The sequence below is a fragment of the Engystomops pustulosus genome, chromosome 9 (genome assembly GCF_040894005.1).
Source record: "Engystomops pustulosus chromosome 9, aEngPut4.maternal, whole genome shotgun sequence".
NCBI classification, from domain to species: Eukaryota; Metazoa; Chordata; class Amphibia; order Anura; family Leptodactylidae; genus Engystomops; species Engystomops pustulosus.
Genome location: NC_092419.1, coordinates 13,622,925 through 13,647,174, shown reverse-complemented (window position 1 = coordinate 13,647,174; position 24,250 = coordinate 13,622,925). Strand labels below are relative to the sequence as shown.

Below are 24,250 nucleotides of genomic sequence, written 5' to 3'. Positions count from 1 at the left end.
CCCCCTCCTCCTGCTGGCCAACTTCTAGCCAAGACAAACCGCACTCATGGTTATTTTAATACGACACGGACATGTTCTGGCTCATGGCGGCTGCTTTTCTTACTAACCTGCATTATGCCGCCAATCCCTTGTCGACCAGGGGGCGCTGCCCGAGGTGAGAGTCTCATCTTGCCTCATGGCAGGTGTACTCCTGGGTGGCTGAGCAGATTGTAAGGCATCTGGCCTGCACACAGCATGTTACGTGCTGCCACACGTCACGTTCTTGGATGACGTGTTTGCCTGTTTGTAATCACAACACTTCTAGAAATGAAGATAAACGGGTTCAAAGCAGCCAAAGGCATGGGAAAAACTCATGCTTTACAATGGTCCAAGAACGTGACCTGTGGCAACACCCTCATAATGTTATATAGCAGGAGGCGCTGAGCAGATTGTGCATAGTGTCCTATCTGCAGGTAACATGTTATAGAGCAGGAGGAGCTGACTAGATTGTACATAGTGTCCTATCTGCAGGCAGCATGTTATAGAGCAGGAGGAGCTGAGCAGATTGTACATAGTGTCCTATCTGCAGGCAGCATGTTATAGAGCAGGAGGAGCTGACTAGATTGTACATAGTGTCCTATCTGCAGGCAGCATGTTATAGAGCAGGAGGAGCTGAGCAGATTGTACATAGTGTCCTATCTGCAGGCAGCATGTTATAGAGCAGGAGTAGCTCAGCAGATTGTACATAGTGTGTGACGCCTTCATGCAAACTGCTTACTATTTTCGCACAACAAAATGCTGCATCCCTGTAATCCCATGTACTACATGTAATCCATCCCGTAACCTCCGGCACCAGGCTGGACACTGAATCGTTCCTGTAACTTTCTCTGTACATAGTTCCCATGAACCTCCTCTGCCCCCCCCCCCCCCCTCCAGAGTCTCCATAGCAGAGGGGAACGTGCAGAAGTTTTGGCTGCTCTTCTAAGTCTATTTCTGGCAGGGAAGATCATCCGTGTGCGTCCTTGTCAGATGACCCACGAAGGACGAGCACAGAACTGAGCGGAGGAGCCACCGGAGACATGAGGAATTACTGGGTAGGTGGAAAGATCTCCTTACATTGTATCAAGACTAGAAATAACATTTACATTGTTACTATCTCTATACCACCGGCAGAAGATCTGACTCTCAGACTATCAGGGGTAGATCTGTAGGAAGGTTGAGTCAGTACCAGGGGTAGATCTGTAGGAAGGTTGAGTCAGTACCAGGGGTAGATCTATAGGAAGGTTGAGTCAGTACCAGGGGCAGATCTATAGGAAGGTTGAGTCAGTACCAGGGGTAGATCTATAGGAAGGTTGAGTCAGTACCAGGGGCAGATTTATAGGAAGGTTGATTCAGTACCAGGGGCAGATCTATAGGAAGGTTGAGTCAGTACTGGGGGTAGATCTATAGGAAGGTTGGGTCAGTACCAGGGGCAAATCTATAGGAAGGTTGAGTCAGTACCAGGGGTAGATCTATAGGAAGGTTGAGTCAGTACCAGGGGCAGATCTATAGAAAGGTTGAGTCAGTACTAGGGGTAGATCTATAGGAAGGTGGAGTCAGTACCAGGGGGTAGATCTATAGGAAGGTTGAGTCAGTACCAGGGGCAGATCTATAGGAAGGTGGAGTCAGTACCAGGGGCAGATCTATAGGAAGGTGGAGTCAGTACCAGGGGTAGATCTTTAGGAAGGTTGAGTCAGTACCAGGGGTAGATCTATAGGAAGGTTGAGTCAGTACCAGGGGTAGATCTATAGGAAGGTTGAGTCAGTACCAGGGGTAGATCTATAGGAAGGTTGAGTCAGTACCAGGGGTAGATCTATAGGAAGGTTGAGTCAGTACCAGGGGTAGATCTATAGGAAGGTTGAGTCAGTAACAGGGGCAGATCTATAGGAAGGTTGAGTCAGTACCGGGGGCAGATCTATAGGAAGGTGGAGTCCGTACCAGGGGCAGATCTATAGGAAGGTGGAGTCAGTACCAGGGGTAGATCTTTAGGAAGGTTGAGTCAGTACCAGGGTTAGATCTATAGGAAGGTTGAGTCAGTACCAGGGGTAGATCTATAGGAAGGTTGAGTCAGTACCAGGGGTAGATCTATAGGAAGGTTGAGTCAGTACCAGGGGTAGATCTATAGGAAGGTTGAGTCAGTAACAGGGGCAGATCTATAGGAAGGTTGAGTCAGTACCAGGGGCAGATCTATAGGAAGGTGGAGTCAGTACCAGGGGCAGATCTATAGGAAGGTGGAGTCAGTTTCAATTTAGGGATTTGTGGAATAAAATGTTGCTACCATTGGTGACCCTCTCAGCCCAGGTCAAACAATGGCTATATACATCATTTACCCCTGGTGACCCCGTCTTCATGGAAGATTGGGTTCCTAATGGCTACTTTTCGATAATATTCTGGATAATTTAGTTAAATATTTGGGTTTTTAAGAGGTTGAATCCTGGGTGGTTGGGCCTATAACCATTTAACACTTTACCCTAATCAAGTAGAGACAGCAAGCGCACCAGTTTCTGGGGCACATTTACTTACCCGGTCCTGTCGCGATCCAGCGGCGTGTCCTCAGTCGAGGATTCGGGTCTTCCGGCGATTCACTAAGGTTGTGCGCCCGATGTCCACCAGGTGTCGCTGCTGCGCCCAGGTCCGCCGGATTTCACTATCCTATTCCTGGTGCAGGTAAGCGCGTGTCAAGCGACACATTTTTTTTTTTTTATTCCACGTTTTTTCCGAATCCGTTGGGTTTTCCGACGGCCACGCCCCCCGATGCGCCACATTCCGATCACGTGCGCCAAAAACCCGGGGCAATTGGGCGCAAACCGGTAATTTTCGGGAAACCCGACGAAAAATAGCGATCCGGGCCCTTAGTAAATGACCCCCAGAGTTTCTCTTAGAGGGCACAGTCTTGATGGTTACGATTTCTAATGAAGACACAGATGGTTGGGTTTGTTAATACCGCAAAAATAAGCCCCAGCATGACTCTGCAGTCTTTACATAGAAGGGGTAAAATATAGATCCCAGCCCAAAAATAAGTGCTAGTTATATTGGCTATTTCTGTTTAACTGTGGCACCCAGAAACACAGTTCTGGTGTCATTTTAAAGGGAACCTGTCACATACCCACTCCACAAACCTCTCACACAATTCACCACAATATAAGGAACTCAGCCAATTCTCAGTATAAAAAAATTCAATAAATTGATTTCATGTTTTTTCTAAAAAAAAAAAAAAAAAACCAATATTACATCAAATCCAGACTAAAAATGGTCCCAAAATTGGAGGGGGAGGGCAAAGCTGTTTGAAAAAAGGTGTGCTAAAATAAGTTTCCTTTCTAGTGCCTATTACATAAGTTTTCCTAGGAGATTCCTATTACATTTGTATAATGCTCCATTCCGAAGTATCCATTGCTCAAGAGTTCATATTTGATGTAAATCTATTAATAGCTGTACATTACCGGCACATAAATCGTCACTACCACCTCTGTACAGCTTTGCCCCACCCCTCCAATTTTGGGACATATAAACGTTACTGTGTGTGGTTTGTGTAGTGGGTCTTTGGTGACATGTTCCCTTTGTAGAGTAGAATCTCCCCTTTAATATCAGGGTGCTAGCCCTCTTCAGTAGGTCTTGAGGACCTTCCCATTTCTACCACCAGGAATGGATCTGTTGAAGAAGTAAGGTTTTAGCACCTCATTCCTCATCTATAGTTAATGGGGGATAACAATAAAACATGGGAGCACCTGTGTAAAGCTCTGTGGTCCTCTCAGGCAATCGGATTACCTGGGTAAGTTGGTCAAAGATATTGGGGCACCTGAATCTGTTGTCAAACAGTGAAGCCTCTTGCTTTGACCCTGTTACTTCAAGTGAACATGTATCAGTTTAGAATAATGGGGCACATTTACTTACCACCATCCAGCGGCGCGTTCTCCGGCGATGATTCGGTTCTACCGGTATTCACTAAGTTCGTGCTCCCGATATCCACCAGGTGTCGCTACTGCGCTGAGGTCCGCCGGAGTTCACCTTCTTCGTCCCGGTGCATGTAAGTGCTGATCTTGCTACACAAATTATTTTTCAAATTCCGCAGTTTTTCCGAATCCATCGGGTTGTCCGACAGCCACGTTCCCCTGATTTCTGTTGCGTGAAAGCCGGCGCCGATGCGCCATAAACGGATGGCCTGCGCCAAAATCCCGGGGCAATTCGGCACAAATTGGAAATCGGTGGGAAACCTGCGCGATTCGGACCCTTAGTACATGAGCCCCAATGTGTTCTAAAATGTTAAATCTAAGGAAACTCTAATAAAGTTTTTTGGACACCTTACAGGTTTTGGGGCAAAGAATCTCAAGAGCTTTTACCACATCTACAAGGGCGCAGTTGCAAAATCGTGTCCTGGAGAAACAGAAAATATTTCAGGTATGGTTACTTCATATGTCCTCCTTAAGAAGCTCATCTTTCTGCTACTATAATACAATGTGCCTTAATCCACATATGTTGGGCATGGTGTACCTCAGATGGGGCCATAAACTGTACCAATTGTCTGGAAGAGTTTTGGTCACCACCAGGTACATCTGGAGAAGCTCAATCTGAAGCATCAATGCTAAAGTAACCATGGACCGTCCCACCAGATCTCAGCTGTGCCTATTATTATTTATACTGATATCAACAGTATCTGTTGTTGGTGGACCAAGATGATTCCACCAACAGGACAAAGTTTACGACCAAATAGACAGAGATGATTCCAATATGTAGACAAAGACGATGCCAGGAGGTAGGCTGAGATAGTTTTGCCAAGCCAAGAGAGAGATGATAGTACCATGTGATCAAAGACAACTATAGAAATTATACACAGATGATGCCACCAGTTGACAAAGTTAATTCCAAAGATAAAGACGTAGATCAAGAAGAAGTAGACAGGGACGACAATAACAAGTACACAGACATGATGCGAGAGGTAGACAGAGATTATTCTCCCAACCAGAGAGATCATACCACCAAGTGGACAAAGACAACAATGAAAAGTAAGCAGAGATGATGCCACCAGGTAGACAAAGTTGATTCCAAGAAGAAGATTGATGATACTGTCAAGAAGACAGGGCTGACCACCAGAAAGTAGACAGGGACGACAATAAGAAGTCCACAGAGATGACACCACCAAGTAGACAAAGGTAACAAGCTGATGCCAACAAGTAGACGTAGACGAGACTGTGAAGCAGAGAGAGATGAAACCACCATTTGGACGCTGTTGACACCACCAAGTAGACAAGGATGACACCGGCTAGCCAAAGCCAAGAAGTAGATGAAGATGATTCTGTCTAATAGATAATGGAGATACCGTAACAAGTAGACTGAGATGATTCTGGCAAACAGAAAGAGATGTTGCCAAAAAGCAGTCAGAGATCATTCTACCTCGTTGTCACTTGTATATTTCTATTACGTAATGTCCAATAAATGGTTTCTTTTTCAGGCGGACAATGACTTACCAGTTCACCTGAAGGGAGGCTCGGGAGATCTTATCCTTTACAGAATCACAATGGGCATAACTATTGCAGGTAAACAGCAAGAACTTGTAAGCAGTGACCCAAAACATCAGTATGGGCACCCAGGTGGACTATGGGTGCTGGAAAGAATTACATATGAGACCATCCTAAATGCAGTTGTGTTGTGTTATTGTTCCAGCCATCTGCCAAATTCAAGGGTAACCTCAAGGGTGTAATTTTAGGGGGTGCAGAGGTTGCGGTCGCACCTGGGCCCAAGAGGTTTAGGGGGCCCGTATGGTGTCACTTTCCCATATGAGAAGGCTGTTACTGTAAACCATACATTATAGTCGAGGGGGCCTGGCACAGACTTTGCAATGGGGCCCTTCAGCTTCTGGTTACACCACTGTGTAACCTCCAAACTTCTCAGCCACACAATAACCTGAGAAGCTGAGCCATTGAGCATTTCCGTGCACCATGGATGTGGCCGCCAGGTCAGGTGCACCATGTTTTGCCAAGTTTCAATCTTCAACCCTTCCCAATTCTCCAATATCCTAGGATTTCATCTCATGAAAATTGTTGTAGGCTGGAAAATATCTCCAGGCAAGGAAGGAGATCCTTGAGAGAGAGTGATTGTGACCTTGTAGCAATGACGACGCGGGGTAACTTGGAGGGATAGGCAGACTTCTGGGGTTGTCAGCACTTGAAAAGTCCAACCTCTGGGGCAGTAATGTGTAGGATCCTGAATAGAAGCTCGGCATGGCTGGAGGCTCAGCTTTTCTCTTAGTTTATAGTGGATATAAAGTTAAATCTCTGAGAGGACATCCACCTACCCCTCTAAGGCAGCAGATCCTGCTCCCTGTACCCACTTTAGACCTACTGTAAGTGCTGCAAAGGTGTTGAACACATTTCAAGGAACTTGAGGTCGGAATTCATCCATCCAGTTAGAACCAAATTGGATTTCAGTTACTTCACCCATGTTATGATACATCATGTGATTATTGTCATGTGCTCTTTCTATTGCAGGGAGTCTCCTGGCCATCTATAATATCATTGCGGCATCTTTACCCCATAAGAAGTGAATGCAAGGAGGACCTCAGCAACGTCAGAAAACCCGATAGAGAGTGATGTTTAAATAAATATCTGTCATGTGTTTCCCACTTGTCATTGTCATGTGTCTCCTGAAAGCTACATAGTCAACACCTACGTGGATACGGGATCGCACCACCTTATTAGGAGGCCATCAATGTTATCCAACGTTCAAAAGTGTGCCTGGAAACCTACAATGGGGATATGGCACTCGGCAGACCATCTCTGATCTAATATCGAAGGCCTAATATTGAGACACTGAATGGTTGAAACAGGTACCATGACCAGAGCACTTTCACCAAAAGTTCGGGAGATAAGAGTGATCCTATAACCCTTATTGTTAGGCTGCGTTACTAAGGACTCTCATACCATTCCCTAAGAACACATCTTCCTTTCTTTTTGGCTACATGTTGTGATACAATGAACGAAAAATTATTAGGTTTCACAACTTTACTGTTCAATAGAAAAAAATACTGCACAATTTTTACAAAATTGATACAGGAAAACTGTAATCCAAAAGTCACGTCTATATGTATCTTCTGTCCACTCAAAATTGGGCTACATACACACACACAAGGCACAAGCTATAAAGTTTTTAGTTTGGGGTCTCAATATCAAGAATGAGCCGTGTGAGGGTCAGGGTGGTGAAGACAGTAAGAAGGCATCTCTGGAAGAACATCAGGGTGGATTATTGATCTCTTTTCTATTTGTGGCAATGTTGCCCTTATTTGGCTTTGGAACCAATGGACCTATAAAGACCCAGGGTATAGATGACATATAAACCCTCTGCATCCAAAGGGACTATACATAAATCCTTAAACTAATGTGGGTTAAGGCAAAATTTTATGGAAGTCTCATTTATAGAAAGATACTTCATGACCACAGTGTGCATGATTCAAGCCATTGCTTAGAGGTGGTCCACTCAAAGACATCACTAGGACCCTCAATGACAAGTTTGATATTAGGGACCTACAATCTGGAATGTGCTTGTAGAACATTCAGAGTTCAAATTCGGCTCAATACTTGCCCCTTATTGCCAGACTCGGATTGCTCCGATTGCTTGAGACCAAAGCTACAACAAGGAAAAAAAAGAAAATCCAGCTCGTCATCCTCGTCCATTTAAGACAAAACTTTATTTGTGTTCCAGCATAAAAACATTTAGTATAAAACACTGATACAAGATCGAAGTGATCTTTTTGACTCAGGCTTTTTGCCGAAATCCGTCGATCTTGTATCAGTGTTTAATGCTCATTGGCGCACATTTACTTACCTGGTCCTGCGCGTTCCCCGATCCGGAGTATCTGTGTATAATGCGGCGTGCCGCAATTCACTTACCCATGCACCCGGTATCCTGCATGTGTCGCTTCTCCGCTCAGGTCCGCCAGAGTTCACCTTTTTCTTCCTGGTGCATGTAAGTGCATTGTCTTGTGACACAATTTTAAAGTTAAATTCCGCGCTCAGTCCGAATCAGTCGGATCGTCCGGCAGCCCGCCCCCCGATTTCTGTTGCATGAAAGCAGCGCCGATTCACCAAAATCTGATTGTGTGTGACACAATCCCCTTCTAAATCCCTGTCCCAGCGGTGCAATCCCTGAAAACGTCGGAAAAACTGACGGAAATGTGGCCCCAATGTTTTTGTGCTGGAACACAAATAAAGTTTTGCCTTAAAAGGACAAGGACAACGGTCTGGATTTTCTTCTTTTTCCTTACAGTCTGGAAGGATGGTACCCCACTTGGGCAATGGTGGTAACTGAAATTAGAGGTGATGACTAGAGATGGGCAGTCCTGAAAATCAGGCTCGGCTGCCTGACACGGACATGTTGCCGGATTGACGACTGGAGAGCCAATCGAGCAAACTGACACCTGTAGCAACTAGCCATGGCTATGATTGGCCAGGGGGTGTCATATTGGCTGCCAATCGAACAGCCAATCTGGCAAATTGACAACCCCTTGTTCTATGTATAAGTCAGGCGGTCAAACCCGAAGACCAAACCCAAACCAGACCATTGGGTCCACTCATCTCTAGTGAGGACCAAACTAGGCTTACAATGGCTCCTGGTCTAGGGATTATCTAAGAAGAGGGCAAAGAGCTTGATTTTGATGCTCATCTATGCAAGAGAAAATGTTTGAAGGGTCAGGTTCCCTTTTAATGAATTGGTGGCTCCTTCTGAATTGTACAGCACGAGGAACAAGATGTTTCCACAGGGTTTATATAGAATGACTCCCAGGACTCTCGAGAATACCCTCACAGATAGTGCCAAGAAGAAGCCACAAGCCGGATGAGGGCATCACACACTCTTAAGAATCTTTTTGGCCTTAGTGTTTGCTTCCTGTATTCGATCTTGATTCACTTCAACCTGGAATGGAGAATTAATAATGAGACGGTAAACCAGGACCAAAGCTCCTTCTAAAAACATCCAAGTCCAGGTGTCTCCTTCTCACCTTCTCCATGATTTTTTCAACTTGTTTGTTCTGGATATCGATTTCATTGCCGACGTCCAGAGCCATGCTCCGGAGATTACCCAGGATGCTGCCAACTTGATTTAGGTTTTCCTCCATTTCGTCTTCTCGGGAATCCTTTGTTATCCTGCAGTAAAGGAATATCAAAAATTCTGGTTGAGAGCAGTTGAGCGCGGTTAGGTTCACATCACGGTTTTGCCATCATTGTAAGGGTTCATCTGGAGGTTTCCTAACATGTCCTGCCATGGACGTATCTCACTGTCTTCTTATGCAGTCGGATACGTCCCCTGGTGCCTCCTTCTCCCACCTGAATGTGGGAGGAGCAATGGGCATCAGTAGCAGTCAGTGATTGGCTGCTGCTGATGAATAGGATGTTTCCTTAGTGATTTCAATGTCCTTTTTTGGATAGTGACATCACTGGGGTCCTCCCTCCTGTTGAGTGACGGATAGTGGGTACGAAAAGTATCCAGACCTCTTTACATCACTTTTTGTTTCATTGCAGCCAATTGATAAGATCAAAAATGTTCTTTCTTGCTCATTAATGTGTCCCCATCTTGACAGAAAAAAACTGAAATGTAGATATTTTTGCTAATTTATTAAACAAGAAAAACAGAAATCCCACATGGTGATGAGTATTCATAAGTATTCGGCCCCCGGTGATAAGTACTCGGCCCCTTTGCTCAGTGTTGAGTAGAAGCTTTGGAGCCGGTGCAGCCAGGAGGCTTCTTGGGAAGATGCTACAAGTTCCTCACCCCCGGATTTGAGGATCCTCTGCCTCTTCCTTGCAGATCTTCTCCAGTTCCCTCAGGTTGGATGGTGAACGTTGGTGGAGGCCATTTTCCAGTCTCTCCAGAGATGCTCAATTGGGTTTAGGTCCGGGTTCTGACTGGGCCGGTCAGGAATGGTCACAGAGATGTTCTGAAGCCTCTGCTGTGTTATTTTAGCTTTGTGCTTAGGCTCATTTTGGTCTTGTTGAAAGGTTCGGCCCAGTCTGAGGTCCAGAGCCCTCCGGGAAAGGTTTTCATCCAGGATATCCCTGTACTTGGCTGCATTCATCTTTCCTTCCATTACACCCACTGGTACTGCCCAATGATGCTGTTTTCTCCACCACTTAGAATTAATGCCAGAAAGTTCAATCTTCATCTCATCAGACCAGATGTCTTAGTCTGGGAGTCATTCATGTTTTTTTTGCAAACTGTATGCAGATTTCATATGCATTGAAGGGAGGAGAGGCCCCAACTAGTGATAGTTGACTTTCTCCCATCTCCCGTGACTACATCTCTAGAGCTCAGCTACAGTGATCTTGGGGTTATTCTTTACCTCTCACCAAGGCTCTTCTCCCACAACTGCTTAGTTTGGCTGGCCAAGTAGAGTTGTGGTTGTCCCAATCTTCTTCCACTTAAAGATTATGGAGGTGCCACAATTCTGTCTCTGAGCTCCTTGGGCAGTTCATTAGACCTCGTAATTCTCATGTGCTCTGACATGCACTGTGAGCTCTGAGGTCTTATATAGACAGGTGTGTGCCTTTCCTAATCAGATCCATTCAGTTTAATTAAAAGCAATTGGACTCCAACGAAGGAGTAGAACCATCTCAATGAGTATCAGAAGGAAATGGACAGCATGTGAGTTTATATAAGTGTCACAGCAAATACTTCTGATGATGTGATAATAAATTAGCAAAAATATCTACATTTCTGTTTCTTTTCTGTCAAGATGAGGGAAGGGAAGAATGTACATTAATGAGCATGAAAGAAACTTTTTTGATCTTAACAATTGGCTGTAAAGAGTGAAAAATTTAAACAGGTCTGAATACTTTCCGCACCGACTGTATATTCTCAGCGGAGGCCGGGGGATGGATGTTGTATAGCTGCATCCGCCTTGTATAGACCTTAATGGTCTCGGCTGAGTGGAGCAGGAGAGAGACGGATGGAAAAACACAGCTTGCTACATCTTTCCATCCTGCTTTTTCCACTGTGTACAATATATACTGGGCAGACGGAGGCCTCCATCTGCCAGTGTATGACTATGTATAGCTTGAGCGTTTCTGGCGTCTACTGAAAACAAATAAAACTATGTCACGTAGGGCCATTACACCCGTGACCCATAACATTGAAACCTCCTGCATCCAGGAGGACGTCATATCTGTCAAATCTACTCGCCTCCGGATGTAGCTCCCGCTCATCCTCATCCTTTCCCTTTCATCGGCAACGTGAGACGGCTGAGAAGAGACAACGTCATCGCTGGATTTGCCCCAGGCCGCTCTGTACGTGGAGCTGTTCACCAACCTGAGGAGTCAGAAATACAGAACAGGCCTGGGATCACTGAGGATGTAATGATCTGTCATGGTCACTGCAGCTGCCCCATGGACAATAGCCATTGCTAAGACGTCAGTAGGCTACACAGCCAGGGCAGCCATCAGGAAATTTGGGGCCCCATACAGCAAAAGTGTCTGGGCCCCAACACACCCCAAAACCGAACAAGCCTCCTGCCCCCCGCAGTGACCTTTCACAAACAGGGTTTGAGGCCTGTTGCTACGACAAGGCACACTCTTCTGGCCCCAGCCACAAAATATATTTACAAAAAGGAAAAGGCTGCTCCGGTCTTCTTCTCGTTCTCTTGCGCGCGCCTTCTTCTCCTGCAGACAGTGTGTGATCCCGCGAGACCTGTGACCCAGCACTGGATCTCGCGGGATCACACAGCCAGCCCAGGAGGAAGCGCGCAGAGACCGACGCGACGCTGGCGGCAGGGTAAGCATGAAAGAACTGTACGCAGCGCACTGCGCACTTAACCCCTTCACGACTTGGCCTTTTTTAGTTTTTTCACTTCCATTTTTCACTCCCCACCTTCAAAAATCTATAACTTTTTTATTTTTCCACATAAAGAGCTGTGTTATGGCTTATTTTCTGCGTAACAAATTGCACTTTGCAGTGACGGTATTCAATATTCCATGGCGCGTACTGGGAAGCGGGAAAAAAATTACAAATGCAGTGAAAATGGTGAAAAAACACATTTGCAACACTTTCATGTGGGCTTGGATTTTACAGCTTTCACTGTGTGCCACAAATGACATGTCTAATTTATTCTTTGGGTCGGTACGATCACGTGGATACCAAATTTGTATAGGTTTTATAATGTTTTCATACATTTAAAAAAATTAAAACCTCCTGTACAAAATTTTTTTTTTGATTTTGCCAACTTCTGGCGGCAATAACTTTTTCATACTTTGGTGTACGGAGCTGTGGGTGGTGTCATTTTTTGCGACTTTTGATGTCGTTTTCATTGCTATCATTTTTAGGACTGTGCAACCTTTTGATCACTTTTTATTAATTTTTTTATATTTTCCAAAATGGCAAAAAAATGTCAATTTTGACTTTGGACGCTATTTTCCGTTACGAGGTTAAACGCAGTGAAAAACCGTAATTATATTTTGATAGATCGGACATTTTCGGACGCGGCGATACCTAATGTGTTTATGATTTTTACTGTTTATTAATATTAATATCAGTTCTAGGGAAAGGGGGGTGATTTGAATTTTTAGGTTTTTTTATTATAATTTTTTTTTTTTTAACTTTTTTTTACTTTTACTTTTACTATTTTTCAGACTCCCTAGGGTACTTTAACCCTAAGTTGTCTGATCGATCCTACCATATGCTGCCATACTGCAATATGGCAGTATATGGGGATTTTACTCCTCATTCATTACAATGTGCTGATAGCACATTGTAATGAATGGGTTAAAACGAGACTGCTTCGGGCCTTCGTGAGACCCGAAGCTGTCATGGCAACGGATCACCGCTCCCCGTGACGTCATCGGGGAGCGGCGATCCACGGCAAGATGGCGGCGCCCATGCGGCGCCATCTTTTTGGAGCCTCCGGCAGCATTGCCGGCGGCGATCTCCGTGAAAGCACCCGCGATCGGTGCTAGCACCGATCGCGGGTGTTACCGGTAAGCCTTTGCTGCAATATGCAGCAAAGACTTACCGGCTATGGAGAGGGCTCGGCCCGCGAGCCCTCTCCATGTACCGGGACCCGGCGCGCGCCGTACTAGTACGGCGCGCGTCGGGAAGGGGTTAACCAGCGGCCTCCACCCCACACATATTGTGCAGCACAGACCGCACAGTCTGCGGCCCACCGGCCGGGCCCCCCCCCCCCCCCTAGTGTCTTAGAGTCCGGGCCCCATAGGGCAGTACCAGTTGTACTGCCCTATCGGCGGCCCTGTACACAGCATCTGGTGGGCATAAAGACAGGTGGGGGGCTTTCCTGCATAAAGACAGGGGGGCTTTCCCGCCCTACACAGCCAGCTGGTCCATACAACATGTGTCACTGCATGCAAAAGCAAAGAATTTCTCCAATGCAATTAGAATAATGACCACTAGATGGCGATGTGGAGACACAGTGTAGAGAATTCGTAGAATACAATACAATGTAACTTTTTTGATCCCCTGGGGGGGGGGATTCTTTTGTACTTATTGTTCCTGCGAATGTTACATAGTTAGAGGCAGTTATAACGATACAAATAAATACTTCTAGAGGCGCATTGTTACACGCTGCTGGTTCCTTGGTTGCAGACACACATAGTTAGAGGAAGTTGCGATGCTGCACAATAAAGGCTACATGATACATTACATTATATAAGGGGAAGTAATAACGGTACAAAATATACCAGTCACAATGACACATAGACACAGACTAGACAGACAGCACTAACAGTGTTGTGGTGGAATAGTGGTTGGATAAGTTGTAAAAGTGAACCTGCCACATACAATACAGTGTCTTACAGAATGTTATAGAGCATGAGCAACTGAGCAGATTATACTGTACATAGTGTCCTATCTGCAGTCAGCATGTTATAGAGCAGAAGGAGCTGAGCAGATTGTACATAGTGTCCTATCTGCAGGCAGCATGTTATAGAGCAGGAGGAGCTGAGCAGATTGTACATAGTGTCCTATCTGCAGGCAGCATGTTATAGAGCAGGAGGAGCTGCGCAGATTGTACATAGTGTCCTATCTGCAGGCAGCATGTTATAGAGCAGGAGGAGCTGAGCAGATTGTACATAGTGTCCTATCTACAGGCAGCCTGTTATAGAGCAGGAGAAGCTGATCAGATTGTACATAGTGTCCTATCTGCAAGCAGCATGTTGTAGAGCAGGAGGAGCTGAGCAGATTGTACATAGTGTCCTATCTGCAGGTAGCATGTTATAGAGCAGGAGGAGCTGAGCAGATTGTACATTGTGTCCTATCTGCAGGCAGCATGTTATAGAGCAGGGGGAGCTGAGCAGATTGTACATAGTGTCATATCTGCAGACAGCTTTTTATAGAGCAGGAGGAGCTGAGCAGATTGTATATAGTTTCCTATCTTCAGGCAGCATGTTATAGAGCAGGAGGAGCAGGTTGGGACACTTACCGGTCACAGGAGCACAGGCCGCAGCATTTTCCCATATCTGTGAGGTTTTTCTCTGCTTCCCTCATATCCTGGTTAATTTGGTTTAATCCCTTGTCAATCCGCTCCAGCTGCTCTGAACACATTCCACAGATGGAAAAAGAAGGATATTTAAGCAGAAATTGCTTAGTTTTCATACATTCGATTTATTATTCATCTGCATGAAAACTTATCCTGAGTTTTCTGACAAATCCAAAACTTTCATGGATCTTACAGAAGTAGCAGAGCTGAATGTGATGTATGTTACACTTTAACAGCTATTGGAAAGATAGAAGCCATCTCTAGCGCACTCTTGGGGAATCATTGCATGTCCTTTGGTATGGAGACTCTTCTACTCATTGGGGCAGATTTACTTACCCGGTCCGTTCGCGATCCAGCGGCGCGTTCTCTGCGCTGGATGCGGGTCCGGCCGGGATTCACTAAGGTAGTTCCTCCGCCGTCCACCAGGTGGCGCGCTGGAATGCCCTGAAATTCACCGGCCTATACCTGGTGAAGGTAAGTGTAATTTTCGCGAAACATTTTTTTTCTTAAATGCGGCGGTTTTTCCGAATCCGTCAGGTTTTCGTTCGGCCACGCCCCCCGATTTCCGTCGCGTGCATGCCAGCGCCGATGCCCCACAATCTGATCGCGTGCGCCAAAATCCCGGGGCAATTCAGGGAGAATCGGGGCAAATCGGAAATATTCGGGTAACACGTCGGGAAAACGCGAAGCGGGCCCTTAGTAAATGACCCCCTATGTCTTTCTATAGTTAACAATACTTACACGATTTAATGGCCACAAATAACAATAGAGGTTAACATCAGAAAATGATCACTTCAGCTCTGCTACATCTGTAGTTCTACAGGGATTACATGTAATCTCTACTTCTACCACTAGAGGTCACTGCAGGGCAACATAGAGAAAAACACTCAATAATCATGACTGTATCTGTGACTGAGGCTAGGGGGCGCTACAGGTAAGTGACATCACCTACCCATGCATCAGTAGTTGGTAGATTAATAAAGGAAATTATGTTGTGCCACTGCAGAGGGAAGTAGGGATAAGGTCAAATAATCTTCTGGAATTATTGGGCCTTTATGGGACACTTGATGATTACAACATGGTGGCTGGACTTACCTCCCTGCTCATCCAGCATCACCAGGGTCCTTATTCCAGCATCTTTACTCTATACCGAAGAAGAAATACAGATACATAACTCTTCATAGATTGATTGATAAATATATATGACATAGATCATAGATAGATAGATAGATAGATAGATAGATAGATAGATAGATAGATCACAGTGATGGCCGCAGATCTATCTCTAGAGACAGGGAGAAAGTACTATCTGTGTCAACATTAGTTCCATACACTATACATTAGTCTTCTCTCACCTCTTCCACCAGTTGGACCATACGACGTGTAATGTCCAGAGACTACAAGAAAGAGCGCAATGGTTATAGCAATGATGGAAAGATATTTTCCAGAATTTAATTTCCCAAGAGCTAAAGGATCTCACCTCATCAGTGATCTGGTCCATTTGCTTCTTCAGCAGTAAATTTTTATCATGCTGACCCTTATTCTCCATCTTGGGGTAACGGCTGGGAGGAGGACGGTGAATCTGGATCACTACATCGAAGAACAGACTAAGTAACAATCAGGATCACAGATCACAAAAACTGGGGTCCTCATTATAAGAAGGTAACAATTGTGCATTATTGCTTTCACTCCATGCAAAGTGCCCAGGACTGATAATAATAGCCAAGCAATGTACTAAGCCATCTCCAACAGAACTAGACTGGGAGATAACAGAGGAGGGAGCAGCACTGGTCTATGGAGATAACAGAGGAGGGAGCAGCACTGGACTATGGAGATAACAGAGGAGGGAGCAGCACTGGACTATGGAGATAACAGAGGAGGGAGCAGCACTGGACTATGGAGATTACAGAGGGGGGAGCAGCACTGGACTATGGAGATTACAGAGGGGGGAGCAGCACTGGACTATGGAGATTACAGAGGGGGGAGCAGCACTGGACTATGGAGATAACAGAGGAGGGAGCAGCCTTGGACTATGGAGATAACAGATGGGGAGCAGCACTGGACTATGGAGATAACAGAGGGGGAGCAGCACTGGACTATGGAGATAACAGAGGGGGATCAGCACTGGTCTATGGAGATAACAGAGGAGGGAGCAGCACTGGACAATGGAGATAACAGAGGAGAGAACAGCCCCAGACTATGGAAACAATAGAGGAGAACCAGCACTGGACTATGGAGATAACTGGACTATAGAGATAACAGAGGAGGGATCAGCACTGGACTATGGAGATAACAGAGGAGGGAGCAGCACTGGACTATGGAGATAACAGAGGAGGGAGCAGCACTGGACTATGGAGAAAACAGAGGAGGGAGCAGCACTGGACTATGGAGATAACAGAGGAGGGAGCAGCACTGGACTATGGAGATAACAGAGGAGGGAGCAGCACTGGACTATGGATATAACAGAGGGGGAGCAGCACTGGGCTATGGAGATAACCGAGGTGGGAGCAGCACTGCTCTATGGATATAACAGAGGGGATAAGCACTGCACTATGGATATAACAGAGGGGAGAAGCACTGCACTATGGATATAACAGAGGAGGGAGCAGCACTGGACTATGGAGATAACAGAGGAGAACCAGCACTGGAATATGGAGATAACAGAGGGGGAGCAGCACTGGACTATGGAGATAACAGAGGAGAACCAGCACTGGACTATGGAGATAACAGAGGAGGGAGCAGCACTGGACTATGGAGATAACAGAGGGGGGGAGCAGCACTGGACTATGGAGATAACAGAGGAGGGAGCAGCACTGGACTATGGAGATAACAGAGGGGGGGAGCAGCACTGGACTATGGAGATAACAGAGGGGGGAGCAGCCCTGGACTATGGAGATAACAAGGGGGGGAGCAGCACTGGACTATGGAGATAAAAGAGGGGGAGCAGCACTGGACTATGGAGATAACAGAGGAGGGAGCAGCCCTGGACTATGGAGATAACAGAGGGGGGAGCAGCACTGGACTATGGAGATAACAGAGGGGGAGCAGCACTGGACTATGGATATAACAGAGGGGGGGAGCAGCACTGGACTATGGAGATAACAGAGGAGAACTAGCACTGGACTATGGAGATAACAAAGGGGGGAGCAGCACTGGACTATGGAGATAACAAAGGGGGAGCAGCACTAGACTATGCAGATATCAGATAGGGAGCAACACTGGACTATGGAGATAACAGAGGAGGGAGCAGAACTGGACTATGGAGATGTCAGAGGGGGAGCAGCACTGGACTATGGAGATAACAGAGGATGGGGAGCACGGACCTATGGAGATAACACAGGATGGGCAACACTGGACTATGGAGATAACAGAGGGGGAGCAGCACTGGACTATGGAGATAACAGAGGAGGGAGCAGCCCTGGACTATGGAGATAACAGAGGAGAGAGCAGCCCTGGACTATGGAGATAACAAAGGGGGAGCAGCACTGGACTATGGAGATTACAGATGAGGGAGCAGCACTGGACTATGGATATAACAGCGGGGGAAGCAGCCTTGGACTATGGAGATAACAGAGGGGGGAAGCAGCCTTGGACTATGGAGATAACAGAGGGGGGAACAGCCTTGGACTATGGAGATAACAGAGGGGGGAGCAGCCTTGGACTATGGAGATAACAAAGGGGGGAACAGCCTTGGACTATGGAGATAACAGAGGGGGGAGCAGCACTGGTCTATGGAGATAACAGTGGAGGGAGCAGCACTGGACTATGGAGATAACAGAGGAGGGAGCAGCACTGGACTATGGATATAACAGCGGGGGAAGCAGCACTGCACTATGGAGATTACAGAGGGGGAGCAGCACTGGACTATGGAGATAACAGAGGAGGGAGCAGCACTGGACTACGGAGATAACAGAGGAGAGAGCAGCGCTGGACTATGGAGTTAACAGAGGGGGGAGCAGCACTGGTCTATGGAGATAACAGAGGGGAGCAGCACTGGACTATGGAGATAACAGAGGAGGGAGCAGCACTGGACTGTGGAGATAACAGAGGAGGGAGCAGCACTGGACTATGGAGATAAGAGAGGAGGGAGCAGCACTGGACTATGCAGATATCAGAGGGGGAGCAACACTGGACTATGGAGATAACAGAGGGGGGAGCAGCGCTGGACTATGGAGATAACAGAGGAGGGAGCAGCACTGGACTATGGAGATAACAGTGGAGAGAGCAGCCCTGGACTATGGAGATTACAAAGGGGGAGCAGCACTGGACTATGGAGATTACAGATGAGGGAGCAGCCCTGGACTATGGAAATAACATTGGAGGGAACAGCACTGGACTATGGAAATAACATTGGAGGGAACAGCACTGGACTATGGAAATAACATTGGAGGGAACAGCACTGGACTGTGGAGATAACAGAGGATGGAGCAGCCTTGGACTATGGAGATAACAGAGGGGGGAGCAGCCTTGGACTATGGAGATAACAGAGGGGGGAGCAGCACTGGTCTATGGAGATAACAGTGGAGGGAGCAGCACTGGACTATGGAGATAACAGAGGGGGGAGCAGCACTGGTCTATGGAGATAACAGAGGGGGGAGCAGTACTGGTCTATGGAGATAACAGAGGAGGGAGTAGCACTGGACTGTGGAGATAACAGAGGAGGGAGCAGCACTGGACTATGGAGATAAGAGAGGAGGGAGCAGCACTGGACTATAGAGATAACAGAGGAGGAGCAGCACTGCTCTATGGATATAACAGAGGGGATAAGCACTGCACTATGGATATAATAGAGGGGAGAAGCACTGCACTATGGATATAACAGAGGAGGGAGCAGCACTGGACTATGGAGATAACAGAGGAGGGAGCAGCACTGGACTATGGAGATAACAGAGGGGGGAGCAGCACTGGACTATGGAGATAACAGAGGAGGGAGCAGCCTTGGACTATTGAGATAACATAGGAGGGAGCAGCACTGGACTATGGAGATAACAGAGGGGGGAGCAGCACTGGACTATGGATATAACAGAGGAGGGAGCAGTACTGGACTATGGAGATAACAGAGGGGGGGAGCAGCACTGGACTATGGAGATAACAGAGGGGGGGAGCAGCCCTGGACTATGGAGATAACAAAGGGGGGGAGCAGCACTGGACTATGGAGATAAAAGAGGGGGAGCAGCACTGGACTATGGAGATAACAGAGGAGGGAGCAGCACTGGACTATGGAGATAACAGAGGGGGAGCAGCACTGGACTATGGAGATAACAGAGGGGGGAGCAGCACTGGACTATGGAGATAACAGAGGAGAACTAGCACTGGACTATGGAGATAACAGAGGAGAACAAGCACTGGACTATGGAGATAACAAAGGGGGGAGCAGCACTGGACTATGGAGATAACAAAGGGGGAGCAGCACTGGACTATGCAGATATCAGAGGGGGAGCAACACTGGACTATGGAGATAACAGAGGAGGGAGCAGAACTGGACTATGGAGATGTCAGAGGGGAAGCAGCACTGGACTATGGAGATAACAGAGGATGGGGAGCACGGGCCTATGGAGATAACAGAGGATGGGCAACACTGGACTATGGAGATAACAGAGGGGGAGCAGCACTGGACTATGGAGATAACAGAGGAGGGAGCAGCCCTGGACTATGGAGATAACAGAGGAGAGAGCAGCCCTGGACTATGGAGATAACAAAGGGGGAGCAGCACTGGACTATGGAGATTACAGATGAGGGAGCAGCCCTGGACTATGGAAATAACATTGGAGGGAACAGCACTGGACTATGGAGATAACAGAGGATGGAGCAGCACTGGACTATGGAGATAACAGAGGGGGGAGCAGCCTTGGACTATGGAGATAACAGAGGGGGGAGCAGCCTTGGACTATGGAGATAACAGAGGGGGGAGCAGCCTTGGACTATGGAGATAACAGAGGGGGGAGCAGCACTGGTCTATGGAGATAACAGAGGAGGGAGCAGCACTGGACTATGGAGATTACAGAGGAGGGAGCAGCACTGGACTATGGAGATAACAGAGGGGGAGCAGCACTGGACTATGGAGATAACAGAGGAGGGAGCAGCACTGGACTATGGAGATAACAGAGGAGAGAACAGCCCTGGACTATGGAGATAACAGAGGAGGGAGAAGCACTGGACTATGGAGATAACATAGGAGGGAGCAGCACTGGACTATGGAGATAACAGAGGGGGAGCAGCACTGGACTATGGAGATAACAGAGGAGGGAGAAGCATTGGACTATGGAGATAACATAGGAGGGAGCAGCACTGGACTATGGAGATAACAGAGGAGAGAACAGCCCTGGACTATGGAGATAACAGAGGAGGGAGCAGCACTGGACTATGGAGATAACAGTGGAGGGAGCAGCACTGGACTATGGAGATAACAGATGGGGGAGCAGCACTGGACTATGGAGATAACAGAGGGGGGAGCAGCACTGGATTATGGAGATAACAGAGGAGGGAGCAGCACTGGACTATGGAGATAACAGAGGAGAGAACAGCCCTGGACTATGGAGATAACAGAGGGGGGAGCATCCCTGGGCTATGGAGATAACAGAGGGGGGAGCAGCACAGAGGAGGGATCAGCACTGGACTATGGAGGGAACAGAGGGGGGAGCAGCACTGGACTATGGAGATAACAGAGGAGGGAGCATCACTGAACTATGTAGATAACAGAGGATGGAGCAGCCCTGGACTATGGAGATAACAGAGGAGGGAGCAGCACTGGACCATGGAGATAACAGAGGAGGGGGCAGCACTGGACTATGGAGATAACAGAGGAGGGAGCAGCACTGGACTATGGAGATAACAGAGGAGGGAGCAGCCTTGGACTATGGAGATAACAGAGGAGGGAGCAGCACTGGACTATAGAGATAACAGAGGGGGGAGCAGCACTGGACTATGGAGATAACAGAGGAGGGAGCAGCACTGGACTATGGAGATAACAGAGGGGGAGCAGCACTGGACTATGGAGATAACAGAGGAGGGAGCAGCACTGGACTATGGAGATAACAGAGGAGGGAGCAGCACTGGACTATGGAGATAACATAGGAGGGAGCAGCACTGGACTATGGAGATAACAGAGGAGGGAGCAGCACTGGACTATGGAGATAACAGAGGGGGAGCAGCACTGGACTATGGAGATAACAGAGGAGGGAGCAGCACTGGACTATGGAGATAACATAGGAGGGAGCAGCCCTGGACTATGGAGATAACATAGGAGGGAGAAGCACTGGACTATGGAGACAATAGAGTAGATAACACCAATGGTTTAGGAGTTGCAGAAAGTCACAGGTGCCTGGGTAAGAATTTGGAGAGAACAATGATATACAGAAGCGCAGGGGATACATTTTAGGAATCAGGGAGATGAGAAGTGGTGGTTACATCTTTGGGTCATGGATCTGCATTGTATTTGGGGGCTGCGCAGCAGAGGAGAAGAAGGGAAAAAGTGATCGGGACCAGACACTGGTGGGTGTGGGGGGCAGAACATGGATCATGTCGTGACATAGCAACACAGTGACGACACCGGACAACAAAGCGTCACGATAACTTTTCCTGCGATGAGACGGTGGAGACGACACGCACCTCACCTGTACCAGCAGCACTGATCAGCGACTTGCGAGCGCCAACTGGTTTCCCGGGTGATTGTGTTTTCGGCTAACGATGTTGTGATTGGCAACCACAGGAATCGGGCCAACCAATAATTTTCACCCTATGGACCGCAGCTGGTTGCAGTAGCGTCGTCTTAGTAACTTCACCACGGCAACAGCATCCTCCTCCACAGGCGGGAAAGGGCAATGATGGCGAGTTCTCTGCTTATACAGCAAGGGGTGGGCTGGAGGGGGATTATATTTAGAAGAAATCATCTACGGGCTGAGATGTTCCCTGAAAATGTCATCCCGAAAAAATGTATTGTTCCTTCCGTCCTCCTTTCCGTAATTTTCCATGGAGAGAAGCTGCGGAAGGGGTCTACAGTCATGGCCATAAGTTTTGAGAATGACACAAATCTTATATTGTCACATGATCTGTTGCCCTCTGGTTTGTCAGATGTTTATCACATACAGAGATACAAGTGCAATCATATTATGGGGAGCAGAAGCTTTTATTGTCAGGTAGGAGGAGTTACTGCAGCGAGTCAGTATTTGCAGTGTTGACTCTTCTTCTTCAGGACCTCTGCAATTCTCCCTGGCAGCTCCCAATCACCTTCTGCACCAAATCCTGACTGATCGCCGTCCATTCCTGCACAATCACTGCTGCATTGTGTCACAATTTGTTGGATTTTGTTTGTCCTCCCATCTCTTGCTGATTGACCACAAGTTCTCAATGGGAATAAGATCTGGGGAGTTTCCAGGCCATGGACCCAGAATCTCTGTGTAATTGTTCCCTGAGCCATTTAGTTCTCCCCTTTGCTTTATGGCAGGTGCTCCATCATGCTGGAGAAGCCATTGCTCATCACCAAACTGCTCCTGGAGGGTTGGGAGAAGTGGCTCCTGGAGGACATTCTGATACCATTCTTTAGTCATGGAGGTGTTTTTAGGCAAGACTGTGAGAGAGCCGATTCCCTTTGCTGAGAAGCCGCCCCACACATGAATGGTTGCAGGAGGCTTTACAGGTGGCATGAGACAAGACTGGTGGTATCGCTCACCTTGTCTTCTCCCAACAAGATGTTCTCCAGATGTTCCAAACAATCGGAAAGGGGATTCATCATAGAAAATGACTTTCCCCCAGTCCTCAGCGTCCACTCCCTGCACCTCCTGCAGAATATCAGTCTGTCCCTGATGTTTTTCTGGAGAGAAGCGGCTTTTTTGCTGCCCTCCTGGACACCAGGCCTTGCTCCAGGAGTCTCCGCAGTGTCACAGTGCGTGCAGATGCCTCACACCTGCTGCTGCCATTCCTGAGCTCTGCACTGCTGGGAGTCCCATCCCCAAGCTGAGACACTTGTAAGAGACGGTCCTGGCGCTTGCTGGTCCTTCTTGGGCCCCTGGAGCCTTTTTGGTAACAATGGAGCCTCTCTCCTTGAATTCATTGATGATGTCATAGATTGGTGACTGAGGTGCAATCTCTCTAGCTACGATACTCTTCCCTGTTAGGCCAGTTTTGTGCAGTGCAATGATGACTGCACGTGTTTCTTTAGAGATACCCATGGTTAACAGAAGAGAAACAATCGACAAGGCATCTAAGGGGTTAAATAGCTCTGTTCTCTGCCAATTTAGAGCAATCGTGATCAGACACGGCAGCTGGTTCCACTATGTGCACCATCTTTGCCCAACGGTCACACCCCATTTGCAAGATTGTGCGGCGGCCCCCTATGTTTGCATCGGGTACTGCACATCGTCACTGCACCATGCAACGAGGGGTGACCTGGAATTCCTGGATTGACCTCGGCTGTGCCACCAATGCCGAAGACCGGTAGACCGTCACATCACTGGAACCGGGAGCCAGGGCGGTACATCTTCTCACCCCCGCCCCTTCCCATTCCACCACGTGGGTGCTATGTCCACAAATACTTGCTCTTATGCTGCCAGTGGTTGTAAGGACCCAACTCGTGTGTCGGAGGCCTAAGCCTAGTAAAAGCTCTAGGTTACTGCTGCGGTTCTCAGCGGTGACTTCTCTGTGACCACAGATGACTTGCAACCAAGTGGTGACGTGGCAACATTACACCACATCTTTCATGGCTTAAAGGGGTCTTACAGTCAACACAATCTACAGAACAGTGAATCGCGAGAACGGGCGTCCACTGTACCC

The 24,250-nt window shown here is 47.4% G+C and overlaps 2 protein-coding genes across 4 annotated transcripts; one reads left to right on the top strand and one right to left on the bottom strand.

The window, feature by feature from the left end:
• Nucleotides 1-918: 918 nt before the first annotated feature.
• LOC140076751 (cytochrome c oxidase subunit 7A1, mitochondrial-like) lies at nt 919-6,630 on the top strand. The gene is made up of 4 exons (XM_072123430.1): nt 919-1,073; nt 4,324-4,413; nt 5,465-5,549; nt 6,501-6,630. Exons 1-4 carry the CDS (start codon nt 1,059-1,061, stop codon nt 6,554-6,556), a joined length of 246 nt encoding a protein of 81 aa, XP_071979531.1. The 5' UTR covers nt 919-1,058; the 3' UTR covers nt 6,557-6,630.
• A 1,390-nt stretch (nt 6,631-8,020) lies between these two features.
• LOC140077163 (synaptosomal-associated protein 25-like) lies at nt 8,021-22,286 on the bottom strand. 3 transcript variants are annotated; one of them, XM_072124101.1, is made up of 8 exons: nt 22,091-22,286; nt 15,963-16,072; nt 15,838-15,879; nt 15,578-15,626; nt 14,426-14,537; nt 11,182-11,307; nt 9,005-9,149; nt 8,021-8,919 (listed from the first exon to the last, which is right to left on the bottom strand). In XM_072124101.1, exons 2-8 carry the CDS (start codon nt 16,029-16,031, stop codon nt 8,851-8,853), a joined length of 612 nt encoding a protein of 203 aa, XP_071980202.1. In that variant the 5' UTR covers nt 16,032-16,072; nt 22,091-22,286; the 3' UTR covers nt 8,021-8,850. The 3 variants fall into 3 exon arrangements, with proteins under 3 accessions (XP_071980202.1, XP_071980203.1, XP_071980201.1); XM_072124102.1 differs by having other exon boundaries at nt 15,963-16,044; XM_072124100.1 differs by having other exon boundaries at nt 22,096-22,286.
• Between the last annotated feature and the right edge of the window lie 1,964 nt (nt 22,287-24,250).